The sequence below is a fragment of the Anabrus simplex genome, chromosome 1 (genome assembly GCF_040414725.1).
Source record: "Anabrus simplex isolate iqAnaSimp1 chromosome 1, ASM4041472v1, whole genome shotgun sequence".
NCBI classification, from domain to species: Eukaryota; Metazoa; Arthropoda; class Insecta; order Orthoptera; family Tettigoniidae; genus Anabrus; species Anabrus simplex.
The window spans coordinates 995894655-995909395 of NC_090265.1; the positions used below are offsets into that span (position 1 = coordinate 995894655).

Here is a 14741-nt window from a genome sequence, read left to right on the forward strand (position 1 = left end):
TTATATTCAGGTTATGTGCCTGCCTGTGATTCTCTTCGGGTTTGAATATTGTTTCTTTGGTCCAGAGATGTTTTCTCTCTGTGCCATCCTGATACCTGCAGCATTCCTTTATTTTATCTGCTCTGAGTTTCCTCTCCCGGATGCTTGGGGATCTCATCTTTCTATAGCAATTGTTGTTGAGATGATGGAGTTAGAAGGACGCATATGTAAATAATGTAATTAATCTCGTGGAAAGAACCACCAAATTAATCCATGTGGATTGTATTCAGATTGGCTCATTATCTAGTGAGAATACTATTGAATGGGCGAGCACGTCGTAAAGTTAATATTAAGAAATGCTGTGCTCACGCATTTACGTTTGTACTTCGACTGAACGGAATGAACACCTGTATGTATCCTTTTTATACTTTCAGTTGGTGCTTCATTTTCTTTTCCTTTGAATTTTATTACATTAATAACCCTCATTTAAATTTTACTTGAATTTTATTGCTAGTAGCTTTAGTCTCATTCCTGTTCTGATTTGTAATGAGGGACGTTTCCAGTTCAGGGCTGTGTCTTTGGCCTTTCCTGGTCACGGTCCACGCCTCGAATCTCCCGATGTGTGTATTATATTATGTCATATATTATCGGTAAGGGAGGGGTGCGGTTCACCCCTGTCTCTCAGGAATAGGAACTTGCCACTGGAGTATAGGCTTGGATCCGCATGATAGCAAATAATGCACTGCTGGAAGAAGTACCATTCTAGCAACCATTTCTACTTTCAATGCTGTACACTGGAAATTAATCCTATAGATATACTTACAGAAAATGTTACAAGATAACAATGTAAGAGAGGTAGTTGCAACACCAATGAATCACAAGATTTGTTGCACCCACCTTGAACAAGAAATCCCCTCAAGTGTTATAGCATTACTGACTTATTACCCTCTCTTATTCTCTCAACATCTACGATCCTGCCAAGATAACTATGAAGGATCTCTTTTCTATATTAATCCTGTAACTAAGATCACATTTGACTATACCTTAGTAAATCCAACTCCAATAGATATTTACTTCTCTGCTATTGGCTTTATGTTGCACCGACACAGATAGGTCTTATGGCGACGATGGGACAGGAAAGGGCTAGGACTGGGAAGGAAGTGGCTGTGGCCTTAATTAAGGTACAGCCCCAGCATCTGCCTGGTGTGAGAATGGAAACCACGGAAAACCATCTTCAGGGCTGCTGACAGTGGGGTTCAAACTCACTATCTCCCGAATACTGGATACTGGCTGCATTTAAGCGAATGCAGCTATCGAGCTTGGTATTTACTTCTCCTATTAATCAACAGTATCATTCTCCACTGGGTTTTGACAATCCTACAAACTCAGATCTTAAACAAGTCATAGAGTAGGTTATTTTTATCTATTCTTTTCCGTGATATTTTTCTCCCAAATGTAATTCCCTGACTTTCCCACATTTTCCTAGTCGCCCCCTACCCACAATGATCATCGCTATACTGATTGGTACTCTAATTTTTAATTTAATGTGTCCAACATTACAGCCAACTGATACTACATGGATTAAAACAATGCAATTTACAGAAATGAAACAGTAGTGAACAAAATTCAAAACATAATCATACTGCTAAGAAATCAGGAATCAATTATATTCCAAGAATTACTAAAAAGTATGTTATTCAAATTGGAATTTAAAAGGAAATGGCCACAGCATTGACAAAATTACTATGGAAGCATTTTTACGAGAATGAAATGGTGGAAAGTTACTATCAAAGCATTCTCATTTTTTTAAAAAAATGAGAAAGCACTGATTCACAGATGGCTACTGGTGAAACTCAAACTTCTCACATGTGCCCATGATAACGAACTACAGTAGTCGGTGATTTAAGACGGTGAACTACACTGATTGGTATGAAAATACCATTAAAGATGAAAATGTATATACTCACCCTGCGTCATGGCAAAGTTGTGCCAGTAAAAGTGCTGTTAAGGGAGCTCTTTCTGGTGGCTTCAGAATGACTGTACATCCTGCGGCTAGAGCAGGTGCAATAATCCATGCCAAAGTCATTAGAGGCGAAGAAGCTGATGTTATTCCAAGTACCATTCCTATAACAAATTTAAGGAACTATAGCAATTCACACCATCTTAAAAGAATATATCATCATTGCACCATGAAATATAGTTATGTGACAATGTTGAGGGGAGAAATACTGACTCGTAGCACATATACCACTTAGAACGAAAATTTGTTGATATTCATGCAATACTGAACCTTAGATGACAGAACTTTTCTGGTCAGAGTTCTAAGCTGAAATATTATCACATAGCGATTTTTCTAGGCGCAACAACGATATTATGGAACATAGCTGATGTACCCGTGCTTCGCTATGGAATTCTACATTGTACTAGGTGAAGTACAGGAGTATGTTCCACAGACAGGATGTAGCATGGAAGAAAAAGATGATTTCCCCAATGAACTGGAAACACATATTGTTGGAGATGAGATCATGATAATGGGAGATCTGAATGCCCATGTGGGAATTGACAGAACAGGATACAAGAATGTTCTGGGCCCACATGGGTATGGTGATACAAATTAAGATGGAGAGAGACTGTTGGGCTCTTGTATCAGAAATAACCAGATAATAAATAACACATGGTTTATGAAGAGGAATTGCCATAAGATATGCAGATATAGTTGGGATGGACAGTATGGAATACTCATAGATTGTATAATAACAGACCGAGAATGGGGAAGATACGCCATGAATATGAAGATAATCCCCAGTGAAAGTATGGAAGGTGATCATAGATTATTAATTGTGGAATTAAAACAAGTAAAAATCCCTGAAATTGTACTGAAGAAGAAACCAAAAACATCAGGATTTGGGAATTAGAGGAGGAGGATAAAAGAATGGCATTCCAAGATTGTATAAAAATGTGCAGTTCCCGCGTCCAGGTTGAGTCGCAGTAAGATCAAGACTAGCTCGAAAATATCGTTAATCTTCAGTCAGTGTTGAATCGGGGTCATGAGTTCTGATAGAGGGTTGCCGAATGAGATAAATGGTTGAATTAGTATTACATCTATGTGTTGGATGTCTCCATCTCGCAATTCGGTTAATTTCCTCAAAAATTACTATGATTCTTAACCTATGTTCACTTATAAATACATGCTTAACCTAAGTAGTCATTGAAAGAATGGATAAATTTTATCTAACATTACTTTATTAAATAAAAAGATCTTGAAAAATGATTTGAGAAAAACTAATATCATGAAAAAGAATCTTTCATCAGCTGACTTTGAATCTACTTATTATTCACAAAACATCTGAAAAGGCCTTTAGTCTTAATTTTTTTTTTAAGTCATGTTATATACATATTTTCATTGGGATATAGAAAATGTTTCTGATGCTCATTATTTGATATAGTTTGTCAAATATAAAATCACGTTTCATATTCTTGCTTTGTCTTTATGGAACCTAATTTCTTAAATTTTCCACTTAATTTGTCTATATTACATTCGCCAATGAATTCATAGGATTTAAGTTAGCTTTGCCTGTATCTATCTGTAAATTTTATTATCACAATCATCATGCTTGTTAACTATCATAAGAAGAAAAGCACTAATGTTCTCATTCATGTAAGATTCGTGTAAAATTTGAGAAAAATTCGAGTATTTCAAAGTACATATCCCTAATATTCACACTTCAGGAAGAAAATATAAGATAATTCATTAAATCAATCATTTTCCTCTAAAAATAACCGAAGTTACCATTACTGCTAATTACTTAAGTTATTAATCAAAAGTAAGCTTCAATTTCCAAAATTAAGTTAAGTGCCAATGTATTTATCATATGTGATCTGCCATTATGCTATCAGTTACACCTGACATCTATTTAATGTTATTCTTCTGGACATTCTGTAGTCTGACTTCTAAGAGGACTCCATTAATCAATGTCGACATCCTTCAATTACAGATAACCTTTCCAGTGATACCATTTAATGTGATCAAACAAGCCTCCTAACTCCATTTATTTGAGTAAAAATATATTTGTGGCTAGAAATTCAGGACAATATAGGCTAAGTTCGCATTAACTTCCCTATGTGGATTCGTTTTTGATGATCTACAGGTATTTAACTAACATATGAACGTTATATAAATCGCATTTTGTGTTATATATAGAATACTGAAGGATTAACCTCTTAACTGGGCATGACGTATATATTCGTATGCTGAATGTTACAGGGTAATGGGCATGACGAATATATACGTACTCATCTTTTACCGCGAATATCTCCTGGGTATGACGAGGTACTTTGCCGCGTCGTGTCTTAATTGATGTTTATCCTGCACTATGGCAGCAAATACCACATATCACGCTTCTTGAAGCTTGTTGGTTTTTATTTTACAACTGTACGGTGTTACTTGTCCGCAGTAGGCCAAATATGGCAGCATCTAGTTCAAGTTCGAAACGCTCGAAGGAAACGAGATTATTCAACACTTAGAGAACGATTGTGATGATTTATGTTCTCAGAATTCCAAAGATGAGTGGCTTGATACAGATGATGATGAGTCTGGTAGTGAAAGTGGTTCAGAGAATGAGAATGAAGAACAAGATAAACAATATGACGTATCGGATGAAGACCAGGTGCTAGACATGTTTCAACCTTTCCCGCCGCGTGGTGTTTCACGTCAGAAATTCGTATTTTCTGGTGCTAGTGGTGTAAATGTGGACTTCGACGATGAATCCAATGTGTTGGAATATTTTGAACAGTTCATAGAAAATGACATGTTTCAACTTATTGCCGAACAGACCCATGTGTATGCTAAACAGTTTTTAGAAGCCTGTCCGAACTTGAAACTACGGTCACGAGCGAGAGATTGGGTGGATACAAATCTAACTCAGATAAAATCTCTAATTGGACTTCTAATTCTGCAGGGGATAGTTCATAAGCCAAAAACAGTTCTAGTGAGGTAAATGACGTAACTGGCCGTGAAGTTAATGTAAAATCTTTCACAATGTCACTAGCATGATGTGTAATTCGTAAATATTCCTTTCTTTTTTTAAAAAAAAATTTTAGGTGCTAACATATGGACATATGAACAAAACACTCAAATTTCGAATAGGTAAATGACCTTGCAGTTAATGAAAAATGGTTCAGAATGTCACATGCATGATATGATATTTATAAATACCCTTTGCTTTTATTTGTTTCAACTTTCGGCTGTAAAATATGGGCCAAACTCTCAAATTCCAACCAGGTAAATGACCTTGCAGTTAATGTAAAAATGCTTAAAAATGTCTCCAACATTAAAATTTATTAATTAAAATGCTTTTTTTTTTTACTTTTTGTACCACAGGTGAATGATATGACTAACTTTTCTGCCTATCCTGCTGTGTAACAACAATCTGCTGAAAAAAATACACAGGGCAGGTTACACCAAGCACATCAATAATACCCAGTTAAGAGGTTAATATGCATTATGGAATCAAATATAACTATTCTCAACCTTAAAGTGTGTGAACTAACTTAACATCGTCAATAAAATATCCATCTCTTCAATTTCGACGAAAAAATAATCATCACCATCATTTCTCTTATTACTCGACCATTCTTCACATATATATATCATCTACTTCATAGTTCACTCTTTAATACAATAACCACAATAATCCATCTAAATTTGACGCATATGACTACATAATTACTATTCATCCACTTAAATATTCCATTTTGTTCTCAATTTTCTTCAGATTCCTCTTATTTTCTTCTTTCGTAGTATAATGTCCTAATATAATCCTAACATTAACCACAATGTCGTATCATATCAACAGCTGAAGTCAGTTAACCTCTTCACTCAATATTGATAGCATTATGAATGCATGGTTTGGTTATCACTGGTTAAATATATCCTAACTCAAAGAACTTGTCATTCTGGTCAGATGACTACCTAATAACCTCTTATGTTATTAAATCAATTGCCTTTCTGCGTAACATCACTTCCTTTGAATATATATCACAAGAATAGAAAATGGCACTTCTTAAAAACATGATATTTAAATTACAGAATCTATACTTTAATGAACTCATCTTTCCTTTCTGTTTTCCCCCATTGCTGTGTATGTCCAAATGCTTAGGACATACTGTCAATGTGATTGTGACATCGTATCAGCCGCCGGGAACATCTGGGAAGGTCTTTGCTCCATCACGGTCATCAGGGAATAGGTTTGTCAGCTTCAAGTCCCCATCTCCAGGCAGCCTTTGCCTCAGTCTTCTTAGCACATGATGTAGGCCATTTCTTGTGCAGTTGAAACAGAAATATATATTAAGATGGTCAGTTTTGTCATCTTAGAGTACAAAGCCTTCTATGATTTAGAAATGTGTTGCTACTAATGCTTCTTCTAATCTAATCGTATTAAAGTTTTGCAGATTACCAATATGGTTATCAAAGCTTCAATTGTAATAAGATTTAATTTTCTATAGCTCGTTTCTAATCGCTGAAGTTCTTATTTTCTTAAGAACAAATTACGATGCTGGGTACTTCTTCCTTTTGGTGTCTCGTGACGTAAGTGATTACGTGACAATTCAGTCCAACTGTTCTGTTTTAATTTATCAATTTACGGAAGTGCGGTGTTCTCGCCGTCTCGCAGGATTTCTCTGCTGAATATTCATATTTATTCTTCAATTAAAAACCTTCTTTTCTTACTATAATCTTCTTATTGTGTCAATCTGCTGTAGCAAACTCCTTAAGTAGATCCCTTCTCGAATGAAAAATTTTTAATAATAAATTTTTAACAATATTCCATCATTCATTCTTTTTCACCGCCTTCTATATGTTATTTCTTTGCTTGCACCTGTTAAAATTATTATCTTCTCGACATTTACGATTATATTAGTGTTATATTTTTAATGTTCTCGCAGCATAGCGTCCATTTTTGCTCCAGAATATTCACTGCAAACACCGATATGGCACAAAAAGGAAGTTGCCTAACACAGAAATACAAAATGGAGAAGAAGAGTGGGACAATTTAAGACAGACATTTGTAGAAGCAGCAATTGAGGTATGCGGGAAAACAAAAGCAAAGGTTAAGGGAAAGGAGACACAGTGGTGGACTGACAAAATAAATAAAAAAATAAAAGAAAGAAACAAGGTGAAGAAAGAAATAAATAAGGAAAAGTAAAAAAAAAAATTCAGAGCGATTAGTATAAGATAGAAAGATTAACGTTGAATACAAAAGATTGAAACTACAAGTAAAGAGGAGTAACAAGGAAGAAAGGAGAAATGCTGGGAAGAGTTTACCAACAAAATTGAGCAAAGATAATTGAGGAAATCAGAAACTACAGAGTAATAAAATCGAAAAGAATAAATCAAGAATAAATCAAGGCATTAGAGAGAGAAGATGGATCCATACTACAGGCAAAGTATTTTGAAAAACTTTATAATGAGGATGACTGCTCGGAGGAAGAAGGAGGAGAAAAAGAAGAGAACCCGATAACATGGTTGGAACTTGAAAGGGCAGTGAAAGCAATGACCAAAGGTAAAGCAAGTGGAAAAGACTAATTCAATGCTGATATGATATGATTCATTTTATTGTACTGTCACTGTCATGCACTGTAACTCACAATCACAATCACTCAGTGATGTATTCACCTAAACTCTCTACGACCTTCTGCCAACGTTCAGGTAGCAGTTGAATGCCTCACGTGTAGAAATGTTTTGGTTTTGACTGGAAGAAATCTGTTAGCCATTGGTCAAGAGAAGCTTTGTCAGGAAACACTTGCTCTTGAATGTGGTTAGAAAGAGAGTGGAAAATATGGAAATCTGAGGGGGCAAGGAATTTGGAAGATGAGGAAGAGGTTCTCAGCCAAGTTCAGCAATCATGCCTTTGGTCAATTGCGCTGTATGCGGATGAGCGTTATCATGGAGCAATAACACTGGCCGTTGTGTTTGTCTTTTGTTGTCAATAGCAACGGCAAGCCATCTTAGCTGGTCACTATACACAGCAGAGGTAATCGTTACGTTTTTCGGAAGAAGTTCATGGTGAAGAATGAAATCTTTGTTCCACCAAACACACAACATGATTTTCTGTGGATGGGCACTACCCTTGGCACGGGGAATTGCTATTTTTGATGGGCTGAGCCACTCTTTCCTCTTCTTCATGTTGATATACAGGCATCATTTCTCGTCACCGGTGACAATGTTCAAAAGGAATGCTTTGTGCCTATCACAAACCAACCGGTACCGGGTAAGCAGTTACAAACAGATGTTTACTCATTGATTTTTGATACTGTCACGTAGCACATATGGTACCCATATGCCCAATTTCTATACCTTACCCATCGAATGCAAATGGCGTACAATAGTTGACTGATCACATTCAAAAACTTGCGCCATCTCCCGCGTTGTTTGATGAGGATTCTCATGAAGCAACTCGCAACTCATTCAAGCAATTTTTGTCAAAATCTGAAGGTCTTCCAGAACGTGGATCATCAGACAAGTCAAACCGTCCTGCTCGAAAGAGGGGAAACCATTTTTATGCTGTTCATTCAGCAATTGCTGCATTCCTGTTCACTTCACAAATTGTTCTCGCAGCTCCTGCTGCACTGGATCCTTGGTTAAACTCATAGAATAAAATGTGTTGGAAATGCTCACTTTTCTCAACTTGACATTCCATATTCGTCTGAAATATACACAAATAATACATTCACAACCAAGAAAACCTGTGTTTCACAACACACAAACTCCAAACTCAGTTAAAATAATGGAATAACGATAATCAATCCCCTCACGCCGCATTATTGCCAACCCGAAAGAATACCGCACAAACTTATGCATCGACCCTATATTTTAACCATCAAATAAATATCGTAGTTTACTTTGTTAAATTATTATACCGTAGACCCACTGAACAATTTAGATATCTTTGCAAAAAAAAATGTAAATATTAACAAAATTAACAAATGTAATTACCAAAAAATGAGCAAATATATTGTACCAGAAATGCTGGTCTAGCGTTGGTTTCGAAGTATTCAAAACTTTAAAATATGTGCCACGTGCCAGAAAGTAGCCGGCCACAGCAAACATGCGGTGAGTGATGTACAACTCGCCAAGGCTGTTACGTCACTCATCAAACTTCCCATTCCTTCTACCGTTAATAACTTGTAAATTAATTACGGTACGTATATGACAGTAACATTACTGTACACCCCATTTTAATGCCTACAATACAATCAAGTTTCATCAAAATCCACCATGGATGAAGAAAGTTATTGGAAGAGGAATGAAACAGCTGCAGTCTCCGTGACTCCAGTATGAAAGAAACACAAAAACGGGACACAAATCAGTCTTGTCCCACAGTTGAACCTGTATGGCTGACTGCTGGTGGTTCTCAGTCCTACGATACATCAAAATTATAGAGTAGAGGTCTTGCGATATTCTGCAAAAATAATGGCGAGAACACATACTTAATATTTCTCTGTCTACGGACTTAGCTGCGTAGTTAGCGAGTGACTAAAAATCTTGTGTATCAAAACTTAAAATTCTTACGTTCATAAGCTGTGCATCGATGTTTAGAGTTTTCACAAATAAAACTTTGAAATACCAGTAACTTTCTTAACTTGACAGTGCTAGTCTTCGTGTGAAATAGTTTCACATTATTTGTTAACTTAGGACATTGTGTGAACGGAACTAATTTCCACTATTCAGAAATTGAGTTAGCAATACTACTCCAAACCATTAAACACAATCTTGCAAATGAACGGGACCAATCTCGCTCAATAGTTTGAATTCTAACAGTGTCGTATATAAATGTGAATGTGTGTATGAACAGGACTAATTTCACACGTTAGGCATTTTACTTCTAACACCCAGTTGAAGTGACTGTCATTTAACACAGTGTATATAACATTCCTATGGCATCTAGCAGTGTTCATTTCGATGAATAAACTCTCCAAATAACTGTAAACAAAATCAAAGTGATCTTGAAATCCTGGAGGACCTGACGAGCATTTGCATCCTCAATTCTCCAAATATTTAGAGAACTAATTACCTTTGTTTTTTTCTGTGCTTAATTTCACAAGTGCAAGTATTGTTAGGAAGAGCACAGATTTGATTCCATTTACATTTGGCTGCAAAAATCCTGTGTGGTTTTTCTTTCTCTTTTTTTCTGTCTCAAGTCAGAAACTAGTGCAATTCACTTTAAAGAATTGCCTTGTGTTAGATTCCATTGAGATTCAACATGAAATATCAGCATTTCTTTAATCCCTTCATGGGAACAGTGAAAATCAATCATAAATTACACCTCCTTACTCGTCCATCCTACAAGTCCAAGGGACTTATACATGTGCTTGCTCCATTATTCTATGTGAATGAAACCTGCAACTTGAACTCCAAGAACTTCGAGAATATTTGGAACTTCCAGAACTTCAAGACCGTCCAGAGCAGCCCATGATTACGTGGTGCTGAGAGCTGTTCCATGATGAGGACGGGAGGAGCAGTGGTTTGACGCGGGACATCGCCAGCAGCAGGATGGAAGCACATCGTGCCTAACTGATCTCCAACTGTACTGAGGTGATATAATCTTGACTTTGTTTAATAAATCAGCAGTTTAAAAGGTCATAAACTCAATTTGAAGTAAAACCCTCTCACTCTTTGTACCCACTCCAATTTAATGTGCCGTACACGCCTCGCCTTCATTTCACGATCTTCAAACACGAAGTACGTTTAATTCCTGGTACAGAGATGAGGGAAGTACAAAGTGGTGCCGTCATGTTAGGGGCTCAATTCACTTGGAGCAAATAGTAGAAATTGACTCAGTTCACTTGGAGCAATCATACAATAATATTCAATAATCAAGTCAACTTTCAAGTTAAAAACTTTTTGTTTTCAAGAAGTTAACAAATAATAATAATAATAAGAGGCGCAATATTACAGTACAATTTACAAAGAACATTGATAGGACTCAACTTTAGAAATTTTCTGAGAGAAGTTATAAAATAAGTTGTTCATCTCAAGTGTTACACTTTGGGCTGTTCAACTTGGTAAAGACAATACACCATTGGATTATAATGGTAATATTCTATTTGAAAGTGAAGTCTAGTGAACATTGAATAACCTGTTTCCTCTCAATCTTGCCATGTGTTGTTGTTAGAGTATTATTCTTATACAATGGAGAATATATTAACAGCTATTGAGGCTTTGAGGCTTGACTTAAAGAAAAAATCACCAAATCCAACACCAACCTAGAGCGACATATTTCTGAAATTAGTGCTCAGTTGCATGATAATCAAGATGCAACCAATGCCAGCATAGCACAACTGAAAGAATCTGTTGCTGCATCTAATGCTAATCAAAATGCGACTAATGGTAACATAGCTTAGCAGAATGAGACTGTAGCCCAAATCAATGCTGGGATTGACAGTAAACTTGCTGAAGCCAATGTCAATTTAGAGGATAGGCTTAAGCAAGTCAGCGCCTTAACTGAACAAGCACATCGTGCCTAACTGATCTCCTACTGTACTGAGGTGATATAATCTTGACTTTGTTTAATAAATCAGCAGTTTAAAAGGACATTAACTTCATTCAAAGTAAAACCCTCTAACTCTCTGTACCTGCTCCAATTTAATGTACTGTACATGCTTGTTGTTTAAAGGGGCCTAACACCTAAGGTCATCAGCCCAATGTGCTGTACACGCCTTGTGTTCGTGTCATGATCTTCAAGCACAAAGTATGTGTATTTATAAATTTACACACCAATCTCCTATTAATTAGTCTCTCCCAATTTAAACCAAGTTTTTTTAACGGAAGCGATTTGAAGCATTGATTTAAGGTGTTCATCTCCAAACCAATTTCTTACTCAAGACATGTTTATTTTCATGACTAAAAACAACTTCACAATCGCGCCCTCCAATATCACCATAACGACTAATCTCAGATGCCTTATGCCACTCTAAATGATATTTCCTCACAGTGGTAACAATTTTTCTATAAGCACAACACTGTGCTCCATTCTCAACCTCCAAAAACAAATATTTCACTGAACTGAGATGGAGCGTCGTTTATCACTGGTATTAGCCATACTGCAACTAACACTAACTGAATGTCGTGCATCAAATGCTTGCACAGTGCAAGTACATTTAGAAGTGATAAAATCAGTGGATCAATACATTTATTTAGACCAATTAAAATCATCTGGTCAAGATTCTACAGGAGAAGTTAATACAAGAATCTACATTTAGAAAGTTAAATATGCCAGGCCAAATAGCTTGGATGGTACAGCGCTGTCCTTCTAAATCCAACTTTGCAGGTTCGAACCTGGCTCGGTCCGGTGGTATTTGAAGGTGCACAAATATGTTAGCCTCATGTCTGTAGATTAACTGGCATGTAAAAGAATTCCTGCAGGACAAATTCTGGCATCTGTGTCTCCAAAAACCATAAAGTACTTACTGGGATGTAAAAACAAAAACATCATTATTAGAGGCACCTGTTTTTCGCAAAGTGCAAAATCGCAATTTTTTTTGCAAAATTTTACAAATTTGACTAAAAATGTGAAACTATTTGCCTTTAAGCAAAATCACGAAATAATTGACAAAATTATGTGGAATCGCCTTTTTGAAACAAGAAGCATAATGAAATACAATTTTTTAAATGATGAAGTCTCTCTTCTAATAAACCAAGTTCCCATCCTACAAGAACTTTCAAATATGTCAGCCTCGTGTCGGTAGATTTACTGGCATGTAAAAAGAAGACCTGTGGGACTAAATTCTGGCACCCCGGCGTCTCCAAAAACCGTTTAAAAAAATAGTTAGTGGGACGTATTAAACAGAATAGTAAAAGGATCCAGCTTCTTCCAACAAGTACGAAACCTAATCTGGGACAAGGGAGTCCCTGTAAGAGCTAAACAGACAATGTATAAAACCTATCTCCTGCCAATCATGATGTATAGTCTGGAAACCTGTGTCATAAATAAGAGAAAAGTGAATCTAATGCAAGCATGTGAAATTAAGTTCCTTAGGTCAGCTCTACGAAAAAACAGGAGAGACAGAGTCAAGAATGAACATGCAAGGAGAGATCTGCAGGTGAACTTGACCATGGAGGAAAGGATAGTTGCTGCGAGACTGAAGTGGTTAGGTCATGTGAAGTGAATGCATCCAACTCAAACTCCATGCCAGTATCTGGAGATGGAGGTGCCTGGAAGAAGACCTATTGGACGGCCTAGAAAGAGATTGGACAGACCAGGTTAATGAAGATCTCAAGAGGAGAGGCGTAACATGCGATGCAGTGGAGAGGGAAGAATTATACCAGGACAGAATTCAGTGGAGGCAAATCATTCGCAAATTTCCTACCCGGCTTGCTGGAAGGAAATCCTGATGGTGATGATGCCTGTCATATTCACATTGCTTTGACTGCCCTTTTCAATGGTTTTATGAACATTTAATAAGAAGCGTGTTATGGTATGCTGCAGTTCATTGTCAGAATTCATCCATTCTTACGTCATCATGACCTTTGTTTGGTAAAAATTATCCATATGTCAGGTTTTTTAAAATCCTGCAATTTTTGATGTAAAGCTTGATATTGTGTCATAGAAGGCAATGGTATTTTTAATCGCAGTTTTTCGATATAGAACGGTTGTTTTGTGAGCTCATATTTTAGTCTCGAGTAAGTGTTTTTTTGCCAGGCAGATAACTTTCTTTAAAGATACATGGCCTTCACTCTTCTTAGTGTAGCTAGGTTAACCTGCGTTAGGTGTTCCCAGATAATGTCTAAGGCGTATTTCATGATGGGGTCTGTGCGTAGACTTTTTTCTGTTAGCAGCGTGTAAGTTATCAGCAACGCTCTGCCATCTGTTGAATATATTTGGAAGCTGAGAAAAGTTAGAGAATCAAAGTGTATCTATCAGAGGAAGTGTATACTCTCTGGCTTGACAGGCAGTAATCGAACATGGCTGCATGCAATGACATTACTACGAATGAAAATCGCATAGCCTATATCAGAATATTAATGAAAATGTTTAGTTGCTTAGCAACCTGGTAAGTAGAGAATGTATTGTGGGTTAGAGTAAGCCTTCGCCTGCAATTAATGGAGTGATCATTTAACAATTTGGTTTTATGATTACTCAAAGTTGGCTGAAATTAGAGACCTATAAATGTCTCATAATTCACCGGCAGGTAATTCTGGATAGAATTTTAAAAATGGAGCAAATCGGTCCAGTAAAAAATGGAGCAAATCGGTCCAGTAGAATGGACGGACGTATTTGCCAAAGCTGTTTTTAGTAAACTCTTTTAATATATAAATTAGAACTTTCAACGTCAGAATACCTTGAAACCATACACAGTGTTTAGGGATCTAGTTGGTAGTTCATGTAGAGCAGGTAAAGATATTGATGTGATTGCCATTCTTTCTCTGAAATCAGAATATAGGCACTTTGAGGAAGGTGCAATAAAGGCTTTATGGATCCCAGTCATAATACTGATAGTGAGAGATCATTTTCAAAGTACTGTTAGATGAAATGGCGTATGGCTTTTTTTTTTTTTGCTAGGGGCTTTACGTCGCACCGACACAGATAGGTCTTATGGCGACGATAGGATAGGAAAGGCCTAGGAGTTGGAAGGAAGCGGCCGTGGCCTTAATTAAGGTACAGCCCCAGCATTTGCCTGGTGTGAAAATGGGAAACCACGGAAAACCATTTTCAGGGCTGCCGATAGTAGGATTCGAACCTACTATCTCCCGGATGCAAGCTCAC

At 36.8% G+C, this 14741-nt stretch overlaps 1 protein-coding gene across 3 annotated transcripts in view; it reads right to left on the bottom strand.

Annotated features, from left to right (window-relative positions):
• The window catches only part of LOC136857880 (aldehyde dehydrogenase family 16 member A1), a 188573-nt gene that overhangs the window by 133335 nt on the left and 40497 nt on the right, over positions 1 to 14741 (bottom strand). For all 3 annotated transcript variants that reach the window (XM_067136912.2, XM_067136911.2, XM_068225325.1), the window contains exon 4: positions 1947 to 2103. In XM_067136912.2, coding sequence (XP_066993013.1) covers positions 1947 to 2103 — 157 coding nt within the window. The remainder of the gene's footprint in view (positions 1 to 1946; positions 2104 to 14741) is intronic.